This window comes from Sciurus vulgaris (assembly GCF_902686455.1).
Source record: "Sciurus vulgaris genome assembly, chromosome: 12".
Taxonomy (NCBI): Eukaryota; Metazoa; Chordata; class Mammalia; order Rodentia; family Sciuridae; genus Sciurus; species Sciurus vulgaris.
Window position 1 is genome coordinate 78,465,206 of NC_136473.1, and position 24,134 is coordinate 78,489,339.

At 45.4% G+C, this 24,134-nt stretch overlaps 1 protein-coding gene across 1 annotated transcript in view; it reads left to right on the forward strand.

The window, feature by feature from the left end:
- Positions 1-24,134, forward strand: part of LEMD1 (LEM domain containing 1) — a 59,598-nt gene that overhangs the window by 14,120 nt on the left and 21,344 nt on the right. The window contains exons 3-5 of the mRNA XM_079107459.1: positions 15,720-15,838; positions 16,758-16,880; positions 20,371-20,435. Of these exons, the coding sequence (XP_078963585.1) occupies positions 15,757-15,838; positions 16,758-16,880; positions 20,371-20,435 (270 nt within the window). The 5' untranslated portion in view covers positions 15,720-15,756. The remainder of the gene's footprint in view (positions 1-15,719; positions 15,839-16,757; positions 16,881-20,370; positions 20,436-24,134) is intronic.

The window sequence follows — 24,134 nt, forward strand, 5'->3', positions numbered from 1 at the left end:
GCGATAGCTCAGTTGGTAAAGTGCTTGCCTTGCAAGCACAGGGCCCTGGGTTCGATCCCCAGCACCGCAAAAAAAAAAAAAAAAGTGCAATTGGATTGGAGGGTGGGGATCCCTTTTATCTTTTCTCTGAAGCAAGGACCCTATAACGCCCTATAACGGGACAGAGAGCCTGAGTCATCAGACCTAACCCCTAAGCCAATCAATCTCCTATAGGGAAGGAGTGGCTTGAGGCAGGTCACACAGCAACTGTAGTTTACAGCAGTGGTTTGACCGTTCGTGTGAGGAGTGACCACCTCTTTGTCCAGGTCTGCCACCATGATGTCTACTACAAAGCACTCAGAAAGGTCTGGGGTACTCAGGAAGGTCCCCAAGCCTTTCAGTTCTGGACTCAGCCGGAATGTCCGCCTCCAGCCCCTCTGCTCTCTGCACCCAGCCCTCTCCACACATGAGGAAACGTGTGCAGTGTGCTATTGTTGACTGGATCTATTCAATCCATAGTGAGTCCGGACCCGGCGCAAAGCCTTGTGGGAGGAGCTGCAGGAGAAACATGGAAATCAGACATTGCCCCAGCCCTCAAAGAATTCAGAGTGTAATAAAAAGCAGTGTGACCAAAGAATGCCAGATGCCTTAGGTAAAATACAAACACAAGGCTTCAGATGGTCAGAGGCCTGAGGAGGCACAACTGTGTGCACAGAGGGACAGTGGAGGAAGGCTTCTCAGGAGAGGTGGAGTTGGAGCTCACCCTGAAGACTGGAGAGGAGAGCAGGTCCAGGACCCAGATCCTTCTCTCCTCTGCCAACATCTCTGGACTTCTGTCCATGGCTACATGCACAGAGCTAGCATTGACCTTGTCAGTAAATGCTGTACCAAGCCGCTTCTGTCACAGGTGGGCCCTATTGCTCCCAAATTCCTCTTCTCTCCAGGAGTCTGATATCGGACAATTCATTAGTGCCCCCTCTCTTTGACTTTAGGCTTTGATCCCTGGGTTCTGTAAACCAGGAGGGATGTGTACTGGGCATTTGTTCTGTGGTCACCTGCATGGGTGACCACATCAGAGCCTTCCTGGAGCAGGTTTTGTGAGGAAGTGGAGAAAGGGCATGAAAGCATCAGTGGGCACCTAGCCAAGGACAGAGGTCCACCACGTAGTGGGGGAGGGGGTCCAAAAAGGGGCAGTTGAGAGCTCCGAGCATGAGCTTCCCTCTCCTGGCGCTGCCTGGCCGTGCTGCGCATGTCCTTACTGCTTCACTCTCCAGCCCTCCTCTCACCCTTTCCCTTCCTCTCTATAACTCTTCTACCTTGTCCCTACACTTCGTTCAAAGGGACAGTTGGGAAATCTTGACAATATGTGCGGTTCCCTCATATTCCACACGATGCCTGTGGCTAGACGAGGGAGAGAGGCACAGCTGGGCAGGCCCAAAGTACTGGGCAGGGGTCCCTCCAAGATATAGTGCTGGTGACCAGACAGACAGGTGACGCTGCCTGCCTCTTGGTGGTTCCCCTACTTGTAGGGTGGGTGGAACTCTGCCTCCACCTTCCACTCAATTGGCGATGAGGGCAGAGTTCAAGGCTTGCTTCCTATTTCAATTCTCCTGGCAGTATGGAAAAATCACTTCATGCAGACAATAATACCCTCCCTATAAGTTTTTTCTAGGATCAAGTCAGGTGCTTAAGCACTTATGTAGCTCAGTACCTGAACCCAAGCAGGTGTTCAATGCCAGTTAACCCAAAGGTTTAGTTGGAAGAAGAATTACAAATGGCAAGTGTGCATTTTGCATGTCATAATATTCTACTGCACCTGGCACAGTGCTGGGTACAGTCAGAGTCTCAGTTAATACAGATCAAAATGAATTGAAGGCAGAGATATAGGAAGGTCAGGCATTATTAAACTAGCTCATCTGTGTCCTAGATAACTTTCTTTTGTAAAGTAATAGATGAGGCAGTGTATAAATATATTTGCGCCAGGCAAGGGGGCGCACGCCTGTAATTCCGAGAGGTAGGAGGATCCCGAGTTCAAAGACAGACTCAGTAATTTAGCAAGGCCCTAAACAACTCAGCAAGACCCTATCTCTAAATAAAATATTTTTAAAAGGGCTGGAGATGTGGCTCAGTGGTTAAGCACTCTTGGGTTCAATCTCTAGTACCAAAATAATAAAAATAAAAAACAAATATATTGGTCCCTAAATGCAAGGATGATGTGAGCGGTGAAAGTGAGCTGGGGTTCTTGCCAGCTCTCTGTCCCAAACTGCCTGTGCGCTCTCAGGACGGGTCACTGCCTTCTGCTGCATTTTGGGGAGCATCCTGCAGGCGGCGCTCTCCCATCATTCCAGCCTCAGTCGAGTTGGGGCTGGGGTAGCGAGTGCGGGGTGAGGGAAGTGTGAAGGAAAAACAGCCCCACGCGTCACTCACATATTTACATCGCAACTGTCAAAATAGTTATTTTTAAGTCGAGTTCCGTCTGCTGCGGGTTTAAAACCGAGCGGCGCGGGGGCGGGGGCGCCCCACTGAGGAGGGGGCGGTGGTGGCAGTGAGAGGAGTGCGCGTGCGCAGAGTGCCTTGCCCGCTGCCGGGGCCTCAGTGGGACGTGCTTGGGGCTGTGTGGGTGAGCGTGCGGGGAAGTCTGGTTCTTCCTTTGGCCCCTTGGTATGTAGCTTTGGGAGAGGCGAAATCCGCCACTCCTTCTCCAAGGTAACGGCTGCTCTTGTCCCAAGGAAACCACACATCCCATCCCAGCACGTGAGGGAGATCTATTCTGTTTCTACCTCCTCTGCACGACTTTGGTTGTCCACCTGCCCCTGTCCCTGGTAGCCCTCCGTCTGGAAGTTCTCCACAGCTCACTTCTGTGCCTCCTAGCTCCAGCTTGGGCTGGTTACCATTTCCAAAGTAAGACTCGACCGGCTTCAGGTCCAGGTCTGATTCTGAGGACCAGACACCCCACCCTCACCCCCGCAGCCACCCGCACCATCAGCACTTCCTAGGAGAAAGGAGCTGGGGGAGTCCTCAGCATTGGGGTGAACCTGAAACTCAGATGCAAGGAGCAGTCAGAATGGCTTGGCCCTCCGTGTCCACAGCCGCAGGAATTCATTTTTCTCTGCAAAGCGAGGGGCCTGTATTTTGACACTCGGGATGTTTCTTTCTTGCTCTCTCCATCGCTTGCTCAGGGGCAATGGGATTTGAGACAGATGATGGCTGGACCTGCTGCCATCAATATGTGTCCCAGCCCTATCCAATGTCTGCTCTGTAATGAGTACTGTTTCGGAATGTCACCTCTGTTAATGGGGAAGCAGCACCTGTGCACAGCCGGAACCACCTCTCTGTCTTCATTAGGCAGTCCGCAGCCTCGCTGCCGGCCGCCCTCGCTGGGTGACAGATGACTGGACCAGGAGTGAGAGCAGCAGCCTCCTGCTGTCCAGGATTCATTCCCAGACAATGACCCCAAATGCCTGTCCCCCAGCCCCCAACACACACCAAAATAGACAGCGGAGAAAAATGCCCTTCTAGGACAGGTGTAGCAAGGACAGATAATAGCTAGAAAAGCAGGCTAATGAGAGTGGAAGAGTCATTCTGGAGACAGGCACCTGCCCTAGCCACTCTGATCTCCAGTTTAGACTGCATTCGGGGGTCTCTTCCTCCTCCTGCCCCAGCTATCTCCACAGGCCACCTTTTATGTCCCTTCTAATAATTTGTCCACCCTGTAAGTAACAGAATGAGGGTATGATGAATGTCGTCTCTCCAGACTTCCCCTAGCCCAGGCCTGCTTATTGCTGCCCTGCAAAATCCTGCTTCCACTAAACGCCAGCCTTCATGTTCCACTGAGACGAGGTGTCTCTGAAATGAGCAGAGCCATAAAGTGGCTGAGATACTGACATGGCTCCAGAGGACCCTTCTATACCATAAGATCAGTCCTTGAACAAGCATCACCCTGGCTACCATATTCCTCTGGTTTGGTTCAGTGAACTTGCCCTCCTCTGAAGGCTACGTTGAATAGCCCTAGTGTCTCCTTCAACACCCTCCCACCGCTCAAGCAAATGAACCTGGACTCAGAAGTGTCCTTCTGAACTCTCTGGGTGACCAGAGGTGGAGTAGGTTGGTGCCAGTTGTGCAAGGTGGGAAGGTGGCCATGATCACTTGGGCTTGGCTGAGGCGACTCTTATCCAGCAGCTGCATGGGGAGTTGGTTCCTCGACTGGGGCCTGTGGCACAAGTGACTTCCCTTTTCGGGCCTTTACTTTGAAAGGCAGAGAGGGAGCCGTCAGGAGTCCAGATTTTGCCCATGACCCTTCTTCCTTGTCTTGAATACTCAAGCCAGAACTGAGTCATTCTTTCACCTTCCTCCTCACTCGTTACTCCACCTTCCATCCGTCACCAAGTCCGTCGACTCTCCCTCCTAAACCTTCCTCACATCTACTTCTCCCCACCCCACTGCTACCACCTAAGTCCAAGCCGGCATTGCTTCCCACCTGGTCTCTCCAGGCCCATCTGCTCCCTGAGCTGTCATGCTGCTTCAGCCACCCTGACGTTCTTGTTGTTCCAGGGACACAGGCATGGCCCTCCCTGGCCACCAATCTACACTATCTCGCTTCCTCTCCAGCCCTCTTTACCACATCAGCCTGTTTCATTATCACCCTCTGAAGCTTTCTTGTTCACTCTGTTTGTTTTCTGCTTTCCCCTCCGAGGCCACAAGCTCCAGGAGGCAAGAACCTCAGGTGTGCCAGGCATGGCAGCACATGCCTATAATCCTAGCTATTCAGGAGGCTGAGGTAAGAGGATCACAAGTTCAAGGCCAGCCTGGGCAATTTAGCAAAATCCTATCTCGAAATTAAAAAAAAAAAAAAAAAACTAAAATTAAAAAAATGAAATAATAACAAATGCTGTGAGAGGATATGGAGAAAAACATTGTATATTGTTAGTGGGATAGTAAATTAGTGCAATCACTATGGAAATCAGAATAGAGGTTCCTCAAATAAATACCACTCCTTGGTATTTATCCTAGAGAAGTAAAATCATCACATAATGACACTTGTATACACATGTTTATAGCAGCACAACACACAATAGCCAAACTATGGAACTAACCTAGGTGTCCATCACCTATGGATGAATGGATAAAGAAAATGTGGTATGCATACACAATGGAGTTTTATTCAGCCAAAAGAAAAAATAAAATTATATCATTTGCAGGAAAATGGATAGGACTTGAAACCATTATGTCAAGCAAATTAAGTTAAACTCAGAAGGTCAGTGTTGTATGTTTTCTCTCATAATGTGGGAGCTAGAGAGGAAAAGGAAAAGAAGAGTGTGGTAGGGGTTGTCTTATGAAACTTGAAGGGAAATCAGCAGAGTGAAGGAAAGGAACCAGGGGAGAGAGGAGAGAGGGGATGGGAAAATACTGGAAATGATATTGGCCAAACTATATTGTTGTAATGTGTGCATGTACAAATATATAACAACAAATCCCACCATTCTATACAACTATAATGCGGCAATAAAAACACAGGGCCGTGGCTGTAGCTCGGTGGCAGAACACTTGCCTAGCATATGTGAGGCACTGGGTTCGAGCCTCAACACCACATAAAAATGAACTAAATAAAATAAGGGTATTGTCCATCTACAACTGGAAAAAAACCCAATCAATATATGGGGAAAATAAAAAAAAAATAAAGTAAAACTAAAAAAGGGTTGGGGATGCAACTCAGTGGTAGAGCACTCCTGCGTTCAATCCCTAGTACCATTTTTAAAAAAGGACCTCGGGTGCTTTATTTACCCTTGAATCCACAGCATCATGAACAGCGCCAAGGCTGGGCAGGTTGGCACATGCCTATAATCCTAGTGGCTTGGGTGGCTGAGGTGGAAGGATCAAAAGTTCAAAGTCAGCCAGCCTCAACAACTTAGCAAGGTCCTGAGCAACTTGGCAAGACCCTGTCTCAGAATAAAATATAAAATGGCTGGGGATGTGGCTTAATGGTTAAGTGCCCCTGGGTTCAATCCCAAGTCCGAAAACAACAAACAAACAACAACCACACACAAAAGAAAACAAAAACCAGTGCCAGGCATGTGGTAGAACTCAGGCAACATCTGTTGAGTGAAGAAGCAAATGAATAGAATGAATGGAAGGTTTGCTGCTAAGCTTAATGATACCTCTGTATACATGGGGTACCCCTGGTGCCCTGAATACATCCCCCTTATCATCCTCCCCATTGCAGCTGGAAGCATCTGTCTCTAACATAAATATCCTCACGTCACCCCCTGATCTCAAAGCATAGGGATATGTGCAGGTCTCTTTATACTTTCTTTACTTGCTTGGAATTTACTTCTCTGAAAATGTTTAACCAGTTTTAAAAGTATGGAAACAAACAAACAAAAATTCTGCCATAGCAGTTGCAGTAGTTCCCACTGTCCCCAGGATAAAGCCTGAGAGCTCCGTTGCCCTCTTCTGAGGCTCTTTCAGGCTCCTGCCAGTCTTTCAACCTAGCCTCTGGCCAGTCGCCCAGTTGTTTTCTATACCCAGGAAGCATTCAGGCTTCATCGGAGTACCAGGAACAGTCATAGTCCCGTGCAGCGGTTGTTTTGGTTACATTTTATGATTACAGAATTGACTAGAGATCAAAAGACCTGGGTCAAATGGAGGATTCCCCATCAGGTACAGTACATGTCTAGATCATTGGGCTTTCCATCCCTTTCTCTATTTTATGCTGCTACTTCTTCTGTCTTCTCTTGCTTCCACTTTTGTTGTCTTTCTGTGACTGTCTTCCCATCCTTGCAGCTACAGAGTCTTCTTTAAGCTATAGGAATTCACCACTCCCAGTTTTAAAGACAGAAGTGGACATCCCACAAGGTCCTCGCCATCTTGGTCTGTCTCGTCTCTTATTGACTGATGTTGCTGCTTGCCCTGTGCTTCCTCCTGCTCAACAGTGCTGTCCTCCCATGGTCGTGTAAGCCCCTTCCTCTCGCATGGTCTCTCCCTCAAATCTCATTTGAGAAAAGGGACTGACCTTTATATAGAGGAGGAGCTACGTTGAGTTTCCCTGGGTTCCCAGGTAAATGAGTGAACTACAAACTAAAGGAGGAGCGGAGTGGTGTCCCCTCCCCATCCCAGCGCCATGACTTAGTAATGGGGTTTGAGTCCTTGCTGCGATCAAAGCATTAAGACCTGAGATGCATTAACTCTGCCCTCTGTAATTCCTCCAAGAATGTGCCATTATTATGATTTCCGGCTTACAGATGAGAAAGCCAGGGCCCAGAGTGACAGAGTGACATAAACGGAGGCAGTGGTAGGAAAAGGTGAGGATGCAGAGGAGGCAGCCTGGCCCCAGAGCCTGTGCTCCTGACCTCCCTGAAATTGCCTGCCAGGGGTCTCTGCTGCTTCTGGAGCTCCTGGTTGGAGACTGGAGCACAAAGCCTGCCCCCGCTCCCTCCACTGCTGTTCATTATATGTCCTAGGGAGACAAGGGTGAAGGACCCATGAATCTCCCTCTCTGTCCCCTGTTCTGTCCTGCCCTGCTCTGCGTGATTACTTTTCCTGACTGCCAGGCTGTCATCATGGGGCGTCCTCCTTCAGAGGACTGCAGGGTCTCTTCTTGGCAGCAAAAGGCTCCAGAATGGAAGGATCCTAGGAGCAGACGGGCATATACCTTCACCGGAAATCACTGAGCACCCTGCAAACCAGTTCAGCTGTATCTCTCCACTTCTCCAAAGCGAATCCCTGGCCCAGTCTCATTCTATCCCAAAGTCCTTTCCTGGGATGCCATTGTTCTGCTTGATACCTTTGCAGAACTTGCTTTTTGTTTTTTGGTTTTGGTATTGAGGATTGAACCCAGGGGTCCTCTACCACTGAACTACATCCTCAACCATTTTATTTTATTTCCACATTTTTATTCATGCATTATAGTTGTACATACTGATGGGATTTGTCGTTATGTATTTATACATGTGCACAGTACACAATACAATAATGTAATTTGGCCAATATCACTCCCTAGCCCTTCCTTGCTCCCTCCCTGTCTCCCGCCCTTTGGTCCCTTTCCTCTACTTATCTGCCTTTGATTTTCATGAGATCCGCCCCATCTTTCTTTTTCTTTTCCTCTCTATTTTCTAAAAATGAGAAAAAACATACAACCCTTGACCTTCTGAATTTGTCTTATTTTGCTTAACACTGCTTATGGTTCCATCCATTTGCCTGCAAATGACATATTTTCATTTTTTTCTTTATAGGTGAATAAAACTCTATTGTGTATGTATACCACATTTTCTCTATCCATTCATCTGTTGATGGACACCAACACTGGTTCCATGGTTTGGCTATTGTGAATTGTGCTGCTATAAACATGGGTATGCAAATATCTCTATAGTATGATGACTTTAATTCTTTAGGATAAATACTGAGGAGTGGTATAGCTGGGTCGTATGATTTTGTTGTTGTTGTTGTTTTGTTTTGGTACCGGGGATTGAACCCAGGGGTACTTAACCACTTAGCCACATCCTCAGCTCTTTTCTTGTGTGTGTGTTTTATTTTGAGACAGGGTCTTGCTAAATTGCTGAGGCCTGAACTCATGATCCTCCTGCCTCAGCCTCCCAAAGGCTGGGATTACAGGCGTGCGCCACCACGTCTAGCTCATATGGTAGTTTTTATTTTAGTTTTGAGTCACGTTCTGCTAATTTACCTATGCTAGCCTCCAACTTGTGTTCCTCCTGCCTTAGCTTCCTGAGTAGCTGGGATTATAGGGGGGCAGCACTGCACCTGACTTTTTGCCTGTTTTTTTAGGGCCCACTCTGAGTTCACCTCTTCCAGGGAGCTTCCCTCAACACCCCAGCCCATCAGTGGTGATTTTTCTCTGCTTCTGAACTTCTGTGTCACTCTTGGGTACCACTGTGTTAGCACTTGATAAGGAACTTTGATGTTTTACTTACCTTTCCAGTATGTTTTGGCTTTGTTTTTCCATCTATGATGTAATCTGTTTGAAGTCAAGAGCCTCATTTTAGATGTCTTTCTATCCTTACAGGTTTCCTAAAACTTTTTTGCATGTGGTTCATGTACCACAAATCTTTGGAGGTGGAGCTCGTGGAATACCAGGAAGGGAGTCCCTAAGATTATAATTTATTAGCATTAAATATGTGTTTTGTCTTCACGATGGGACCAGAGGCTAAGACCATTTTGTTTTTAAGCCGTAACTTGGAAGCCAGATGCAGTGGCACGTGCCTGTAATCCCAGTAACTCAGAAGGATGAGGAAGGAGTATAGCGAGTTCAAAGCCATCATGGGCAACTTAGTGAGACCCTGTGTTAACAGTAAAAGGACTGAGGATGTAGCTTAGTGGTGGACCACTCGCCTAGCATGTGTGAAGCCCTGGGTTCTGTCCCTAGTACCGAGGCATGGGGAGCATATCCTGGAAAACAGTATAGATAGATTGCTTCCTAACTTTGTGCCACAGTGAAGCTTTTCCTTCAGATTTGATCTTTGCAGGAGCCCAATATGTCAAGCAAATGAGGGAGGCATTGTTGTCGCTGTCTTGGAGTGGGGCTTCTCTCTGCCTCGCACCTCTGTGGCAGCTCCGAGCCATCTCTGAGGAGTCCTTGGGCTAGTGCATCCCAGTCTGAAAATCACTGAGGAAGATCACAGCTTACTTACTACACATCAGAATAATTTACTAATTTGATCTACTGAATGAAGCAATGAGCCAGGAGCTATGGTGCATGCCTGCAATCCCAGCAGCCCCAGAGGCTGAGACAGGAGGATGGTGATTTCAAGGCCAGCCTCAGCAACTTAGGGAGGCCTAAGCAACTTAATGAGATCGTATCTCAAGATAAAAAAATAAATAAAAAGGACTGGGGATGTTGCTCATTTATTAGGCACCTCTGGGTTTAATCCTAGGTACCAAAAAAAAAAAAAAAAAGCTAAAGAAGAAATGATACACACTCACTTTATTAAAAGTGTATTTCCTGTTGTGTTTATAAAATGGCAATTAGAGACTTTCCCCGGTGTTTCATAACAAATTTGCTTTTTTCTTCGTTGCCCTTGTGACTCTGCTCTCGCAGGGAATATACTTCTGTCAGAACCCGATGAAATCACCTGCTTGCTCTTCCATCTTTTCCAATAAAGTTCCAATAAAGTGGGGGATCCCTGAGATAAGAGATTTTGACTTTATTTTTCTTCAGCCATAGCAGGGGTCACAGTGGTACATAGTAGGTACTCAGTGACAAAGTTTCCAAGGGGCTTGCGTCACCAATTACAGAGCCACCTGTCCCTGAACTAGACCCAGCTTCGGCTTGGTGGTTGGTCCGAGGTGAAATTCAAAGGTTTCTTCCTGCTGCTCATCCTGCCCTGAGCTGCCTCCCTGCCCTCCCTTCCCTGCTCCCCACTTACCCTACCCAGCTGGTGTGGGCTCAGAGAATATTAGTTAATTTTAATATTAGCCTAAGAAAGATTAATTAGGAAGACAAATTTGCTCTAAAAGGTATAATTAATTCCAATGCCAAATAGAAGAGAGTTATGGATTATCTGTATTGCTGCTGTCTTCAAGTAGTATAGCTAATCAAGGGTTGACTAGACAAGTGCAGACTAATTTTTTAAGTGTCACTGCTGTGTAGACCAAACTCCATATGGTTCCTTATGTAAGCAGGCTCGTGGCTGAGACAAAGGATTTGTACCGAGGTGGTGCCTCTGCAAGGGAAGTGGAGAGGAAACACCTAATTAGATGTCCTGTCCTGACTTTTCTGCTTCCTAAATCATTCAGGCACCATGCATCTTCCTTTCTAGTCCTCCCCCAAATTGAATCATCTCTTTTCTAGCTGTAATAACCCTCAAGTAATCCTGTAGCCTCCAACTCTGCCCTAACCAACCTATCCTCCATCCAATATCAAACTAAATTTAATGAGGCTATGTTCCACTAAGAAACTTCCAAGTGTTCTCAGACGCAAATGTCAAGCTCCTTAGCATGACCCACAAGATCTTTCACGCACAATCTGAGTCCTTTCCCATCTTGCTCAGCAGATCCTAGATGATCCACTTCCAGCCCCTTGGTAGAGGGTGCTCTTTGCTGGGCCAGGAAGTCTCAGCCTAAATGAAACTTTTGACCCTTAGGAGCTCCCAATTCTTGGCTTTTCTGTTGACACTACTTTATTTTCTGTATTATTTGCTTTCTTTTCTCTTCTTGGAGACAGTGAGCTCCATGAAGGACCATAACTTTTGCATCTTTATTTTCTCTGCTTCCTTTCCCTACTTAGGCCAAGCAAAATGTCTGTCCCATAAGAGATGATCCATAAATATTTGTTGAAAGAAATTGGTCAGCTAATGATTTTCAACAACAATGGCAATGGGTTTAGCTCATTGAAACCCAAATTTTTCTTTTCCTCCAGTCTGTAGTAAATTCAGCTTGAAATAAATGGGCAAATGGCTGTTCTCCACTGCCTCTTGCCTGCACAGCAGAGGCTCAGAGGCAGGTGGCTTTAGGAAGAGTTATCTGAGAATGGCGATGGATGCAAACTTCAGACTGACAGCTGCTGATCTTTGCTTTAGTTGATTTTGCCCCTTTGCAAATGGTTATTGGCAATTGAAACTGCAAATCTACTATCTGCTCCCCTATGTAAATTGCATTTACATTTAAATTGTGCATTCTTCCAAAGGCTGGGGTTAGTAAATAACTGGCAGATTAAACTTGAGGAGAAGAAATTGTGCCCCACATCAAACCTGAGACTGAAGTGACATCTGGCTTTTACTATTTCTGCTATTTCGGTTTAATAACAGCATGTGGCATTAAGGGGAAGAGAAATTGGATCTACATTTTAATGAAAGGAGGAAGCTCTCAGGATTTAGATACCTTATCATGTTGAATACCTAGTCGATTGGCAATTAAAACTTGCTTCCCTCAAGAAATGGAAGGCAATGTCATTGCAGCTATGAAGAGAATTAAAAAAACAAAACAAAACAAAACACAAGCTAATGCCCAGGACTACAGAGCTAAAACTGAGGCAAATGTTGCAAACATCAAGGCCAAATATTTCGGGATTCCACAGCATACAGAAATTCTTAAATGGAATAGTGCTAACAAAAGAATCGTGGATATGCATGAGATGGATCTTCAGGAGAATGATTTCAGATGGTATAGTTTGTACATCATAAAGGGCTCAACCCCTAGATACTGGTTGAGAGCACCTGGCTTAATCCTTTCTCAATCTGGCTTGCTTTAACCCCAGAGGTTTGACCAAGAAAACATTTTAGAAATGTCTGTTTCATCCCAACAGTCTCAGTGTCTAAAATGGAAGCGGTTCCACCTGCTGGCTGCTCTTTTGTTGAAAGCAATTCTGGGAAATATAAACAAAATGCTTGTGCATCCTAATAACCCAAGCCTATCATTTATTTGCTTTGATTGAAACAAATGTGTCAATTTTCCAAGTCTTTGTTTGGTGAATGCAATGTTTGGATGTTGGTAAATGTTTGCATTGCGTGTTTGTTTGGAAATTGATGCTCTATTCAGAAACTTTGGAGCCCCAGGCTGGGAGCACTCGGTGCATTCCAAGATGCTTAGCTCTTTTCCCAGGACCGGGAAAGGGTTGAAGTTACAGAGACCCACGAGCATGTGTAAATGGGATGGAGCCTCCTGGGGAAGGGATGAGAGGTGGAAGCTTTCTGAGGATGTGGCCTCCCGAATAATTAGAATAATTGAAAATATTTATACAGTGCTTGCTATGTGCTAACACTTTTTGTGTACTACATAACACATGGGCTCCAGGAAAGCCCTGTGAGGAGTGCCATTGCTATCCCCATTACAGATGAAGAGACGCAGTGGGGTTAGTGATTGCCTAGTCCTGCATCACCCAGCTGGTAAGTGATGGAGGTGTGATTTGACTCTAGGCTAGCTGGCTCCAGTGTTCCCTTAAACCTTTTCAGAGGTTCCTCCTTTCCCTGGTATTTAATCAACGCATCATGTTTTCTCACAGTTACATTTTGTCTTCCATAATTGTCTTAAAAATTGCAGCAGTCTTTTCTGAAAGACTCAAGCTAGTAGTCTGACGGATCTTTCCTTAAACAGATCTTCCCTTAAGCTAAATAAAGCAACAACAAGTGCCTTTTGGGCTGGGGATATAGCTCAGTGATGGAGCACTTGCCTAGCATGGTTGAGGCCCTGGGTTTAAAGCCTTTTGTAATGCAGATTGAGAATATCTGTCTCAAACTCCCCCCTGCCCCCATTGTACCCTGTACTGGGACTTGAACTCAGGGACTCTCTACCTCTGAACTACACCACCAGCCTTTTTCTATTTTAAAGTTTTATTTTGAGAGAGGGTTTTCCTAGGTTGCTCACTAAAGCTGTCCTTGAACTTGCAATCCTCCTGCCTCAGCCTCCCTAGTTCCTGGGGCACAGGTTTGCACCACTGTGCCCAGTTCAGCTACCTTATAGGAGTGTCTGGTAGATGAAATGGATATGAAAGTTCTTTTTACACTTTATTTATTTATTTGCTAGGGTTGAACCCAGCAGCTTGGGCATGCAGGCAAGCGCTCTATCACTGAGCTACAGCTACAGCCCCATAAGTGCTTTGGAAAAGGCCCAAACCATCAGACTTGGGCAGTGTATGAATTATTTGCCTCATTCCATTCTGATTTCTTCTTTCCTCCTCCTCCTCCTCCTCCATTTTTTGTACTTGGAACTGAACCCAAGGCCTCACCTATGTTAAGCAGTGCTGTATCACTGAGCTATATTCCCAATCCTTTTATTTTGCAATAGGGTCTCACTAAATTGCCTAGTCTGACCTGGAATTTGAGCCCCTCCTGCCTTCGCTTCCAGAATAGCTGAGATTATAGGTAAACGCCCATGTACCCTGCTGTCACCCCACTTCCCCATGTAGGGATGAAACCCAGCAGCTGGCACATGCTAGGTAAGCACTCTACCAACGAGCTATGCCCCCAGCCCTCTCACTTCCTTTAGCGAACAATCCTTAACAATTTAATACAGGTTTCTTTCACTTTCCTATTTCATCTAGAGTATATGGCCAAATTACCACCTCCTACTGTGACTCTTTTGATGGTGGCCCAGACACTGGAGTTGATTTGATTTCTCTTTTTTCTCCCCAGTTTCTCGGCACCATTTGGCTTGGTAACAGCTCCTTACTTCCTGTGCATAATGATAACTACTCTGCATCTCTTGACATTTTATCATGGCAGTCTGCCTATGAAGTCGACCAGTGCCTCCTTCTGTTTGAACTCAGGTTAAATTAATCATCTGATTTTCACATCAATCTGTTGCTATGGGGGTTACTGATGTCACACTGTCAGTATTATGATTACCGTAATATCTAATAAGCAAAGAGAGATTGGTTGCTAGTAGAAACCCTAGGGAGAAACTCACCCAGCTTTAGTCACCAGCCCAACTGCAAAGGCTTTAGGTAACCATGTGAAGGGGTAAGTGGATTAATCGTTCGCTTGGATTCCATTTGAATATTTTTCTTCCATATGCATGTTCCCTCTAGGCAATTGTCTAGTGTCACTTGAAATTGATGAGGGCTCTTTTGGAGGTTATTTTTGGGAAGCTGGGGAAACAACAGACAACTGTTCTTGGGAACAAATGTCACAGGATCTGCCTCAGCTAGCCTTCAGTACAAAAAAAAAAAAAGGATCTGAGATGCATTAGGTTGTTTTCTACCGGCTTAGACGTGTTAACTCAGTTTCTCTAACAGATAGAAAAGGAGGAAACTAACATTTACCAAGTACCTACTATGTGTGAGAAAAAGAAGCATAGCTTTAAAGTGGAGAACAGTCCCACTACGTGTTCCTACCTATGTAACAAGTCACCACTTTTTCTGGCTTGTATATGATGTTCTTTCTAATTGGACATTGATTGATCACCAATAAAAGCAAAGTCATTACTTAAAATGGGTCTAGATCCTCTATGCTGAGTAATTATCTTTCGGTCGTTTTCACTGCAATATTAAAAAGCCTCGAAACATGATAGAAATGAGGTACAACCAATAAACTCCCAAATGAAAAAAATCTCTGTTAAAAGACTTGACAAATGGACCTGTCTTTTTCAGGATTTTGTTAAGTAGGTGGAAGGGTCAGTTTTGGGGGGGATCAAGAGATCAGTGGAATAAAACTGATCGAATGTGGGGCTGTGCAGTTTTGGAAAGTCCTATCAAGACTTGTATAAATCTATATAAATCAATTTGTGTGCCCGAGAATGAATAGTTGACTCTTTTCAAATGCCAATTCAGCAATTACCAAGTCTGCCGGCGGTTAATTAAAAACTACCATCTCGTTATGCTCAGAGTTAAATTACAAGTGTGAAAACTACTACTGTTTGCAATAACCGACTGCTCTGTACTCTCTGTACTCTCATCAAAAGGAGGGCAGGGATAAATAACTTTTTATTTAACTCACTAAAAAATCTCTCTCAGCTCTTTCCTGTTTAATTAAATTCTTATCTTCTCAGAGCTTGCGTCTTACTCAGAGTTCCTGAGCAGTAAAGGAAATATTTGTCCCAAAGATTTTTCTCATATTAGTCGAGGAGAAAAGTGAGGGAGAAAGGAACCCCAAGAACATTGGGTAAAGTGACACCCACTCATGGTTTTGCATCGAGGTCACTGATTCCAGCGGGGCTCTGTGGAGGTGGGAGAGCCTTCCAGCAGGAGGTGGAGATGTATGATCTATGAGTTGCAATCCCTTTTGTAGCTAAGGAAAGTTTTAGCACTTATTCATAAGGCTGTTTTAATGTCATTTTACTGTTTTACTATTTCAAAGATTCCACTGTCAGAAAAGAGGCCAAACTTCTGTCACCATGGTGGACGTGAAGTGTCTGAGTGACTATGACCTGCAGAATCAACTGGAAAAGCTTGGGTTTTCACCGGGCCCAATACTACGTATGTACACAGCGAATATTGGGGGCCAGTCCTTTACTGTTTATAAACGACCTCCAAAGATTTAAAACAACCTAGAGTAAAAGGAACAGGGACAATAAAAACCGTTAAAAATGGTTTCCCATTAGAAATAGGGAGGCTAGATTCCATCTTCAGAACACCCTGCTTCCACAAATAGAGACAGGAAAACAAAACCACACAGAGAGAAGATCCTTACCTATCAATTTGGTGCCAGAGAGAAGGGATTCGTTTTTTTCAACTGTGAAAAACCAGTCTTCCTTTATTATATTACCCTGTTTTTTTGATTTGTTTTGTTTTGTCTTATATTTTGGTACTGGGGATTGAACCCAGAGGTGCTTTACCACTGAGCCACGTCCCCAGCCCTTTTTATTTTTTTAATTTTGAGACAGGGCCTCGCTAAGTTGCTGAGGCTGACTTTGAACTCACCATCCTCCTGCCTCAGCCTCCTGAGCGGCTGTGATTACAGGTGTGTGCCACTGCGCCCAGCTCCTGTTTTGTTTAGAGTACATGCTCTGTATGAACATTACGTATGTATTTATTGTCTATATTCACCATAGCTAGGAAGCAGAGCCATGGCTGTTCTGTTCTCAGATGTGTCCAATGCCTGATTCTGGGCTGCTCCACAGAGGTACCCAGGGAAGGAGTGAGTTGAGCAGCTGTGGGGTCCACTTCATTTTAAAAACCATGACTGGGAGGGTAGCTCAGTGGTAGAGCACTTCCTAGTATGCATGAGGTCCTGGGTTCCATCCCTAGTACCCCAGGGGATAAAAATAAAGAAAGTCTTTATTAACCAATTATATAAGAGTCTAGAATGAAGGTCTGAGTTATGAAATACTTTGAATCCAGTAAGATCATATACAAAAACAGGACAAAGTAACTTGTTCTTCACGTTCTTCCTCAGCTTCCACCAGAAAAGTCTATGAAAAAAAGTTAGTGCAATTGTTGGTCTCGCCTCCCCGTAGCCCACCTGTGATGAACGAACCCAGAAAGCCAAATGGACCTCTGGATAGCAACAAGAGTGAAGGTACTGTCATTAGTTGAACCACCAGAGAGCAACTTCACACTTATGAACTCCCTGTCCAGCACACTGTATGCAGCTTTAAATGGTGTGCATGCCGACCTGCGAAATAGCCTGGTGGCGTGTTTGCACACAGAGCCCAGAAAGTAGGCTCTGGGCTGCAAAAGGATCTATAATCTCATGTTTCTATTCACACCAGAGACTCAGTTGGGTGGGAAATTAGGAGAAGGATCAGCTAACTTGCATATCCTTTATCTAACTATAGCCAGCTATGTGTTGATTGCTTGAAACCAGAAGTCCAGCCTGTAATCCCAGCCACTCCCAACTACTCTGGAGGCTGAGGCGGGAGAATCACAAGTTTGAGGCCAGCTTGAACAACTTAACAAGACCCTGTCACAAAATAAAATTTAAAAAAGGGCCGGAGATGTAGTTCAGTGGTAGAGCACCTCTGGGTTCAATCCCTAGTATAGCAAAATGGAAAAACAAAAACTAGAAATCTCTATAGGTAAATTTGGGGCCTTCTTTGAAGTCTCAATCTCTGTCTCAATCAATAAATTTGGCATTATTTTATTTGTATCAAATAATGATTTCATATCTATTAAGAAAGATGAGTCAGGGATGGTGATGCACGCCTGTACCCAGCAGCTCAGGAGGCTGAAGCAGGAGGATCATGAGTCCAAAGCTAGCCTCAGCAATTGAGGCCCTAAGCAGCTTAGCGAGACCCTGCCTCAAAATAAAAAATAAAAAAGGGCTGGGGGCGTGGCTTAGTGGTTAAGCGTCCCTGAGTTGAGTCTCTGTTACCAGAAAGAGAAAGAGAAAGATAGGAAGAAGAAGAAGAAGGAAAAAAAAAAAAAAAAAAGAACCAGCTCATACCCTCCCAAACTGCTCCTATGCCAATTGCCCTCCTGGTTTATTTGAGAGCTGACAGCAACTGGGCTCTCCGGGTGGAAGAGTGGGTGGGCTGGGATGGGTGGTCTTGGGGATCGCTGTGGCTCTGACCCTGGTTGTGCCATTTTCCTGCAGTGGTTTCTAGCTTCAGGGTTCTTGGAGGAGAGCCTTGGAGATTCCCACAATGCACTGCAAGGCTTTATCATTGCCCAGGTTAGGAGTTCTCTGTGAGCCACAGTGAGATGACATTTACTGAAGGCTGCCCATGCCTTCTGGGCCTGATGTGCCTCATCCCTTTCAGTCTTCACAACACTTAACCGAAGCTTAGAGAGGTAGAGCAACTGGTCCAACCAGGAAGTGAAGCACACATTAGGATGTGTCATGAGGAGCAGGGCCACCTGCCTGTCTGGACTACCACTCTCGGTCCAGCTCTAAGAATACTATCCAGCAATATACGGGAATTCAATGTACATTTATGGAGTGAAAGTAACAGAACTGAGATTTGAACCCAGGTCTGGTTCTCAAAATTGTTATCTTTCTACCACGTACCCTACTCTTTTCTCATAATTTCTTTCTTTTCTTTACATTTTTAAAAAAATTTTTTGTACCAAGAATTGAATCCACTTAACTAACCAAACCACTGAGCCACATCCCCAGTCCTTTTTATTTTTTATTTTGAGACAGAGTCTTGCTAGATTGCTTAGGGCCTCCCTAAGTTGCCGAGGCTGACTTTGAACTCACGATCCTCCTGCCTCAGCCTTGCCAGTCACTGGGATTACAGGCATGTGCCACCGTGCCCAGCTTCTCATAATCTCTGTTGTGAGGATGAGCACATTACATTTTGAAGCACGTCTGATCTACAAAAAAGGACAACTTCATATAGTTCAAATCAAGAACACAAGTGCCCTCTGAAATATCCCCTCTAATCCAGGACCAGCAGGGCACAGGGCGTCCCCCATGGACTCGGCACAGCTGACTGCATTGGAAAAGGACTGACCTCCAAACTGGACAGTTAGTACAAGGTGCCTCAGGGTTAGTGGCTATTCCAGACCCCTCCAGGATGTACGATGTGTTCTGAGTTCTGTCCCAGACCTGGGCCTGCCTGTTTCCTGCCCTGGAAAGGAGCTCAAGGGACTAGACCAGCTGACAGGAACTGATCACAACTCCCAGAACTGCAGGTCAAAGCCACAGAGCCCTGCTGTGGCCTTCTGAGGCCAAGCTCTCCTGGTTTCCCAGCATGCAGGCTCCACAGAAGGGATCTGATGCTGGGACTGGGAGAAAACTAGTCCTCCAGTCTGTGAACTTTGTCACTGCTTTCGACTGAGTCCACCTGAAGCTAGCCAGTTGTGGGCCACCAGGTCAGAGGTAGAGGCTGTGATTCAGCCTTGCCCTGTAATATAGTCCTGCGTGATCAATGGCCAGTGCTTGCTGCACATAGAAAATCTGGTTCTCCGAGTAAGGTCTGACCACGCATTTGAACTTGCTCATAGGAGAAGACTCCTAGCCCTGGTGCCATTTGAATGGACATTGTGGAAGAGGAACAGGTCTGGTGGAAATTTCAGTCTTGGGCATTGCACAGAAACAGTCCTGGGGTGGAACCCTGATAGGAACAGGGGGACAGGGAGTTCTAGAGCTGTGGCTGAACATTAGTTCATTCAAACAACCAGTGTGTTCAATTTTTCTCACTTTCACTCATTGTTTGGATGGTGGAGGACCTAACTTTAATTATATAACTTCTTTTCATACTTCTCAAATACTTTTGATTTGGAGAGCTTGTTTATAATCCCTCCGTTAAAAGCCTCACTGAACCGAACCGGTTGAGATGGTGCACACCTGTAATCCCAGTGGCTCTGGAGGCTGAGGCAGGAGGATCTCAAATTCAAGGCAATGTGCTAAGCAACTCAGTGAGACCCTGTCTAAATAAAATACAAAATAGGGCTGGAGATGTGGCTCAGTGGTCCAGTGCCCCTGAGTTCAATCCTCGATTTCCCCCAAAAATAAAAAGGTCTGGGGATGTGGCTCAGTGGTTAAGCACCCCTTGGTTCAATCCCCAGTGACAAAAGAGAGAGAGAGAGAGAGAGAGAGAGAGAGAGAGAGAGAGAAAGCACTGAATGTGAATGGCACACTCCTCCAAGCTGATCAAAATGTTCCTCCCAGTATGATTCCCGTCACTACTGGTTCCCCTGACTGTAAAGCCTTTGGCACAGGCCTAGCCTTCCCTTCCTGGAGTGCTTTTTTTGGATAAGGAGGGAGAAAAATCCTCCCGCCCTATTGGAACATGCAGGGATGCACGGGCTCCCAGGTGGTTTGCAGGGACAATGACTAGACTAAGAACAGTCACCAGATGAGCAATCCGCTTGTGCATTTTTTCTCAGTGACATCTGAACGTGACAGCCTGGCCATGTCCCTGGGGAAAAGCCTAAGCCTGTCTCAAATGCTGCAGCAGCTCGGGATAAAGGCTCTTTTCCCTCAGAAGGGCAACACGAATTTCCCTCCCCTTCCAAACGTGCCTGTGAGTGACAGAATCCACTCGAATGCTTGGTGTTAATTTCTTCGAAGGCTCATGTGTTCTCATGGCCTCTTTTCCTTTTGTTTCCCCCTGATCCAGTGTTTAATGCCCTTTTGAAAGAAAAAGTCATACTCTCAACAGAAAAAAGCAAGGAACCCAAAAAAGTATGTACAATTCTAATGCATGAATACTTTTACACATATGTTAAAATAGGAAATAGCATTTTCATATATATTAAAAAAGGAAATAGCAAGTTACTGCTAAGGTGGTTAAATCTTAGTTGAAAGAGGGTTGTTTGAATGCAGATTTCTTTCTCTCTCTCTCTCTCTCTCTCTCTCTCTCTCTCTCTCTCTCTCTCTCTTTCTCTCTCTTTTTTTTTAATTTGGTTCTGGGGATTGAACTCAGGGGCACTCTACCACTGAGCTCGATCCCCAGTCCTTTCCATTTTTTATTTTGAGACAGTCTCAATAGGTTGCTGAGGCTGACCTCGAACTTATGATCCTCCTGACTCAGCCTCCTGAGTCACTGGGATCACAGGCAGCTTGAATGCAGGTTTCTGTTTTGTGAAATGATTTTCATGTTCTAATGGAGGACCCAGAGTACTGGTCCCTCCTACCCCTTCCTGGAAGAGGGGTGGCCCTGCTTCCCCAGCTTCCCCACCCACTCCTTTCACCATTGATAGTTGACATTCTCATGTAGCACTGAGCTTGATTCTAGGCCCCTGCAAATATAGCATCAAGGTGACTTTCTATCCCTTGCTCTTTTCCAAACTTTGGGATCTGACTTCCACCCCACCACCATATTAAAGCAGGAGGCCAACTGTGTGAGGTCACTGTGACTTTGGGTGAGACCCAGCTGGATTAGTGTCCTGGCTCTGCACTTCTACGGTGCAAGCTTTGGAGAAGTCAGTTCACAGCTCTTAAGCTCCTAGGGCAGCTACCTGGTACCTACTCCCCGGTGTGGGACACAGCCCAGAATTAGTGCTCAGTAAGGAGCTCTAACATATCAATGCTTGTGGCTGTTTCTGTCTTCTAACTTCAGGACCTCGTGGCTGGGTTTTTTGTTGTTGTCTGGGATTTTTTTGGTACCAAGGATTGAACCCAGGGACACTTAACCACTGAGCCACATCCCCAGCCCTTTTTAAAATTGTTTTAAATTTTGAAAGAGGGTCCTGACAAATTGCTTATGGCCTTGTTAATTTATTGAGGCTGACCTCACACTTGTGATCCTTCCTGCCTCAGCCTCCTGAATCACTGGGATTACAGGTGTGCACCGCACACACCGAGGTCCCTGGTTGTTTGGAGACACCCGCCTCCTTGTATCTCAGTAGCAATAGCGGTAGCTCTGGGTTCTCTGGCTTCTCAGCTCTGCCCCACCTATGATTTCCCTTTTGACTCCTGTCCTCTTGGTGGAGACCTCTGAATTCAGTCCTCTCTTCCCTCCGTGTCTTGTTTACTCACCACCTCTGTGTCGTGACACCCCCAGGACTTCTCTCCTAAGAAAGGGGTCTGAGTGTCCAGTTGCCTTCTGGAAGTTTCCTGCCTTTTCCTCCTTGCTCCCTAACTTCCTTCCTGCATCCTTTCAACAAATGTTCGCTTATAATCATGAACATTTTGTAGATTTCATGGATGCGTTTATGATTTGCCCCTTATACCTTGGACTCAAAGTAAACATCCAAGACTAAGCACATCTCACTCACCAGATTTATAGCCTGTTTACCATGATGGTTTCCTCATCTCCCCACTGTCCAGAGTCAAAGCCCCAGAGAAATCCTCAGAAAAAGCCCACTTTCTACCTCTTTTTGGGGATTTGAATTAGGACTTTTAAAATCCAGTCCCAGAGGTGGGGTACATGTACATCTCCGTGGTAGATCTCACACTTAGAATTTGCAAGGCCCTGGGCTCTGTTCCCAGGACTGCCACAGAAACAAACATCCCTCCTTGGTCTTACCACTACTGCTAAACCAGCCTGCACCATGATGTCTTATTTTTATTTGGACAATTACAAAATCCTCCCTGTGGTTTCTGCCTCCAATTTCTTCCAATTCCAGGTCAGATGGACAAGAAGAGATTTATTGTCACTCAATTGCCCAAAACAAGATGCAAACTTTCTCTACACCGTGAAGACCTGTACTTCCTTTAACCTTACCTCCCTCCACACCCCACCCTGCCTGGCGCACTTCCTTCCCATGGGCTTTCTCGGCCTTTGCCACCTGGAAACCTTTCCACCCTTCCTCCGCCCCACCCCTTTTTGTTTGTTTTCTGTTAAAATCCTGTGACCTTTTAAGGAACATCTCCAAAGGTCACTCCTGAAAATTCTTTAAATGGTATTTTACCCCATTTCTTAGTTATCACCGGGTCTTGGACATGATAGAACCTGAAAGCTCACCTCACCAAATCTACCAAAGAGCTCCAGGGACAAATGGGTTCGTTTGCAAATACCGTCTGGTAGTTAAGCTATGTGTAGAATTTAAGTAAATGAAAAGAAACCCCAGGTAAACATTGCTGCAATATGCGGTGACATTAGCTTTCCATTTAAACGTAATTCAAACGTGATGAAGTAATTCTGATAGCAGTTCACATTTTCTAAAAGGATTCTTAAATGTCTTCCAAAATGGCTCATTAAAGGAACCCTTTCCATTCAGTAAATCTCAGTTCCACAAAAACCCTTTTGTCTTGTTCCTGCAAAGACGTTCATAGTAGAAAAAGCAACCTGTGTGTTTAAAATGCATCAAGTGGGACCCGCGTTCTTCAATCATTGCTTGACATAAACCTGAAATAAAACCACATCAATATTTTGAATCGGCAATAGAATTAAATAGAAAGTTTGTGATGGCGTAAAATCTTTTGATCTGAAGGATTTATGTAAGCCATTTTGATTCTCAGAAGGGCCCCAAGACATCTGTTCAACTTTAAATCTGAAAGTAAATGTAAATAAGCATTTAAATTTCCATGTAAAAGGTGGTAGAAAGTGTGTTTATTGAGACACTTGTCTTACACTATAGACTTTAATTACTTGAGAGCAATGGTCTGTACTTAACAGGCTTCTAAGTGCCTAGAAAGGTAGTATTTGCATTTTTCCAAAACACCCTGTTTGCTAGGTGTGGTGGACCATTCCTGGAATCCCAGCTATTTGGGAGGCTGAGGCAGGAGGATCACAAGTTGGAGGCCAGCCTCAGCAATTTAGCAAGACCCTGCCTCAAAATAAAATAAAAAGGGCTGGGGATGTATTTCAGTGGTAAAGGGCTCCTGGGTTCAATCATCCCCAGTACCAAGAAAAGAACAAAAATACTGCTTTCTTATTTTAATGGGTTTCTAGAAGAATATAGGCCACTTCCAGAATTGAACTATGGCAATATTTGGACCCCATTTACCACTATGTGTGCATGCCTTATCAAATCATATATATAGCTTCTTGATCTGGTCATTAAGACCACTCAGAAAACCAAGAGAGGAGTGGAATCTGGTTAAGTCACGATTCTGAGCCGGGCACAGTGGCACATACCCAGCAGTTTGGGAGGTTGAGCCAAGAGGATCATGAGTTCAAAACCAGTCTCAGCAACCTAGTGAGTCCCTAAGCAACTTGGAGAGACCCTGTCTCTAAATAAAATATTAAAAAGAACCGGAGATGTGGCTCAGTGGCTGAGCACCCCTGGGTTTAATCCCCACCCTCCCCCACAAAAAAAGGAAAAGAAAACCTGGAGAGTTTTTGTTTTTGTTCTTTTTAATCGGGAATGCTTTCCATCGGACGCTACACGTGGCTTTCTTTCCAGTGATCAGCGGGCACTTAGTCAACGTGTGTGACTCCCACTCTAAGCTGTCTTCCATAGAGGAGAGCAACATGGGATTTGGGGTAGGTAGGGA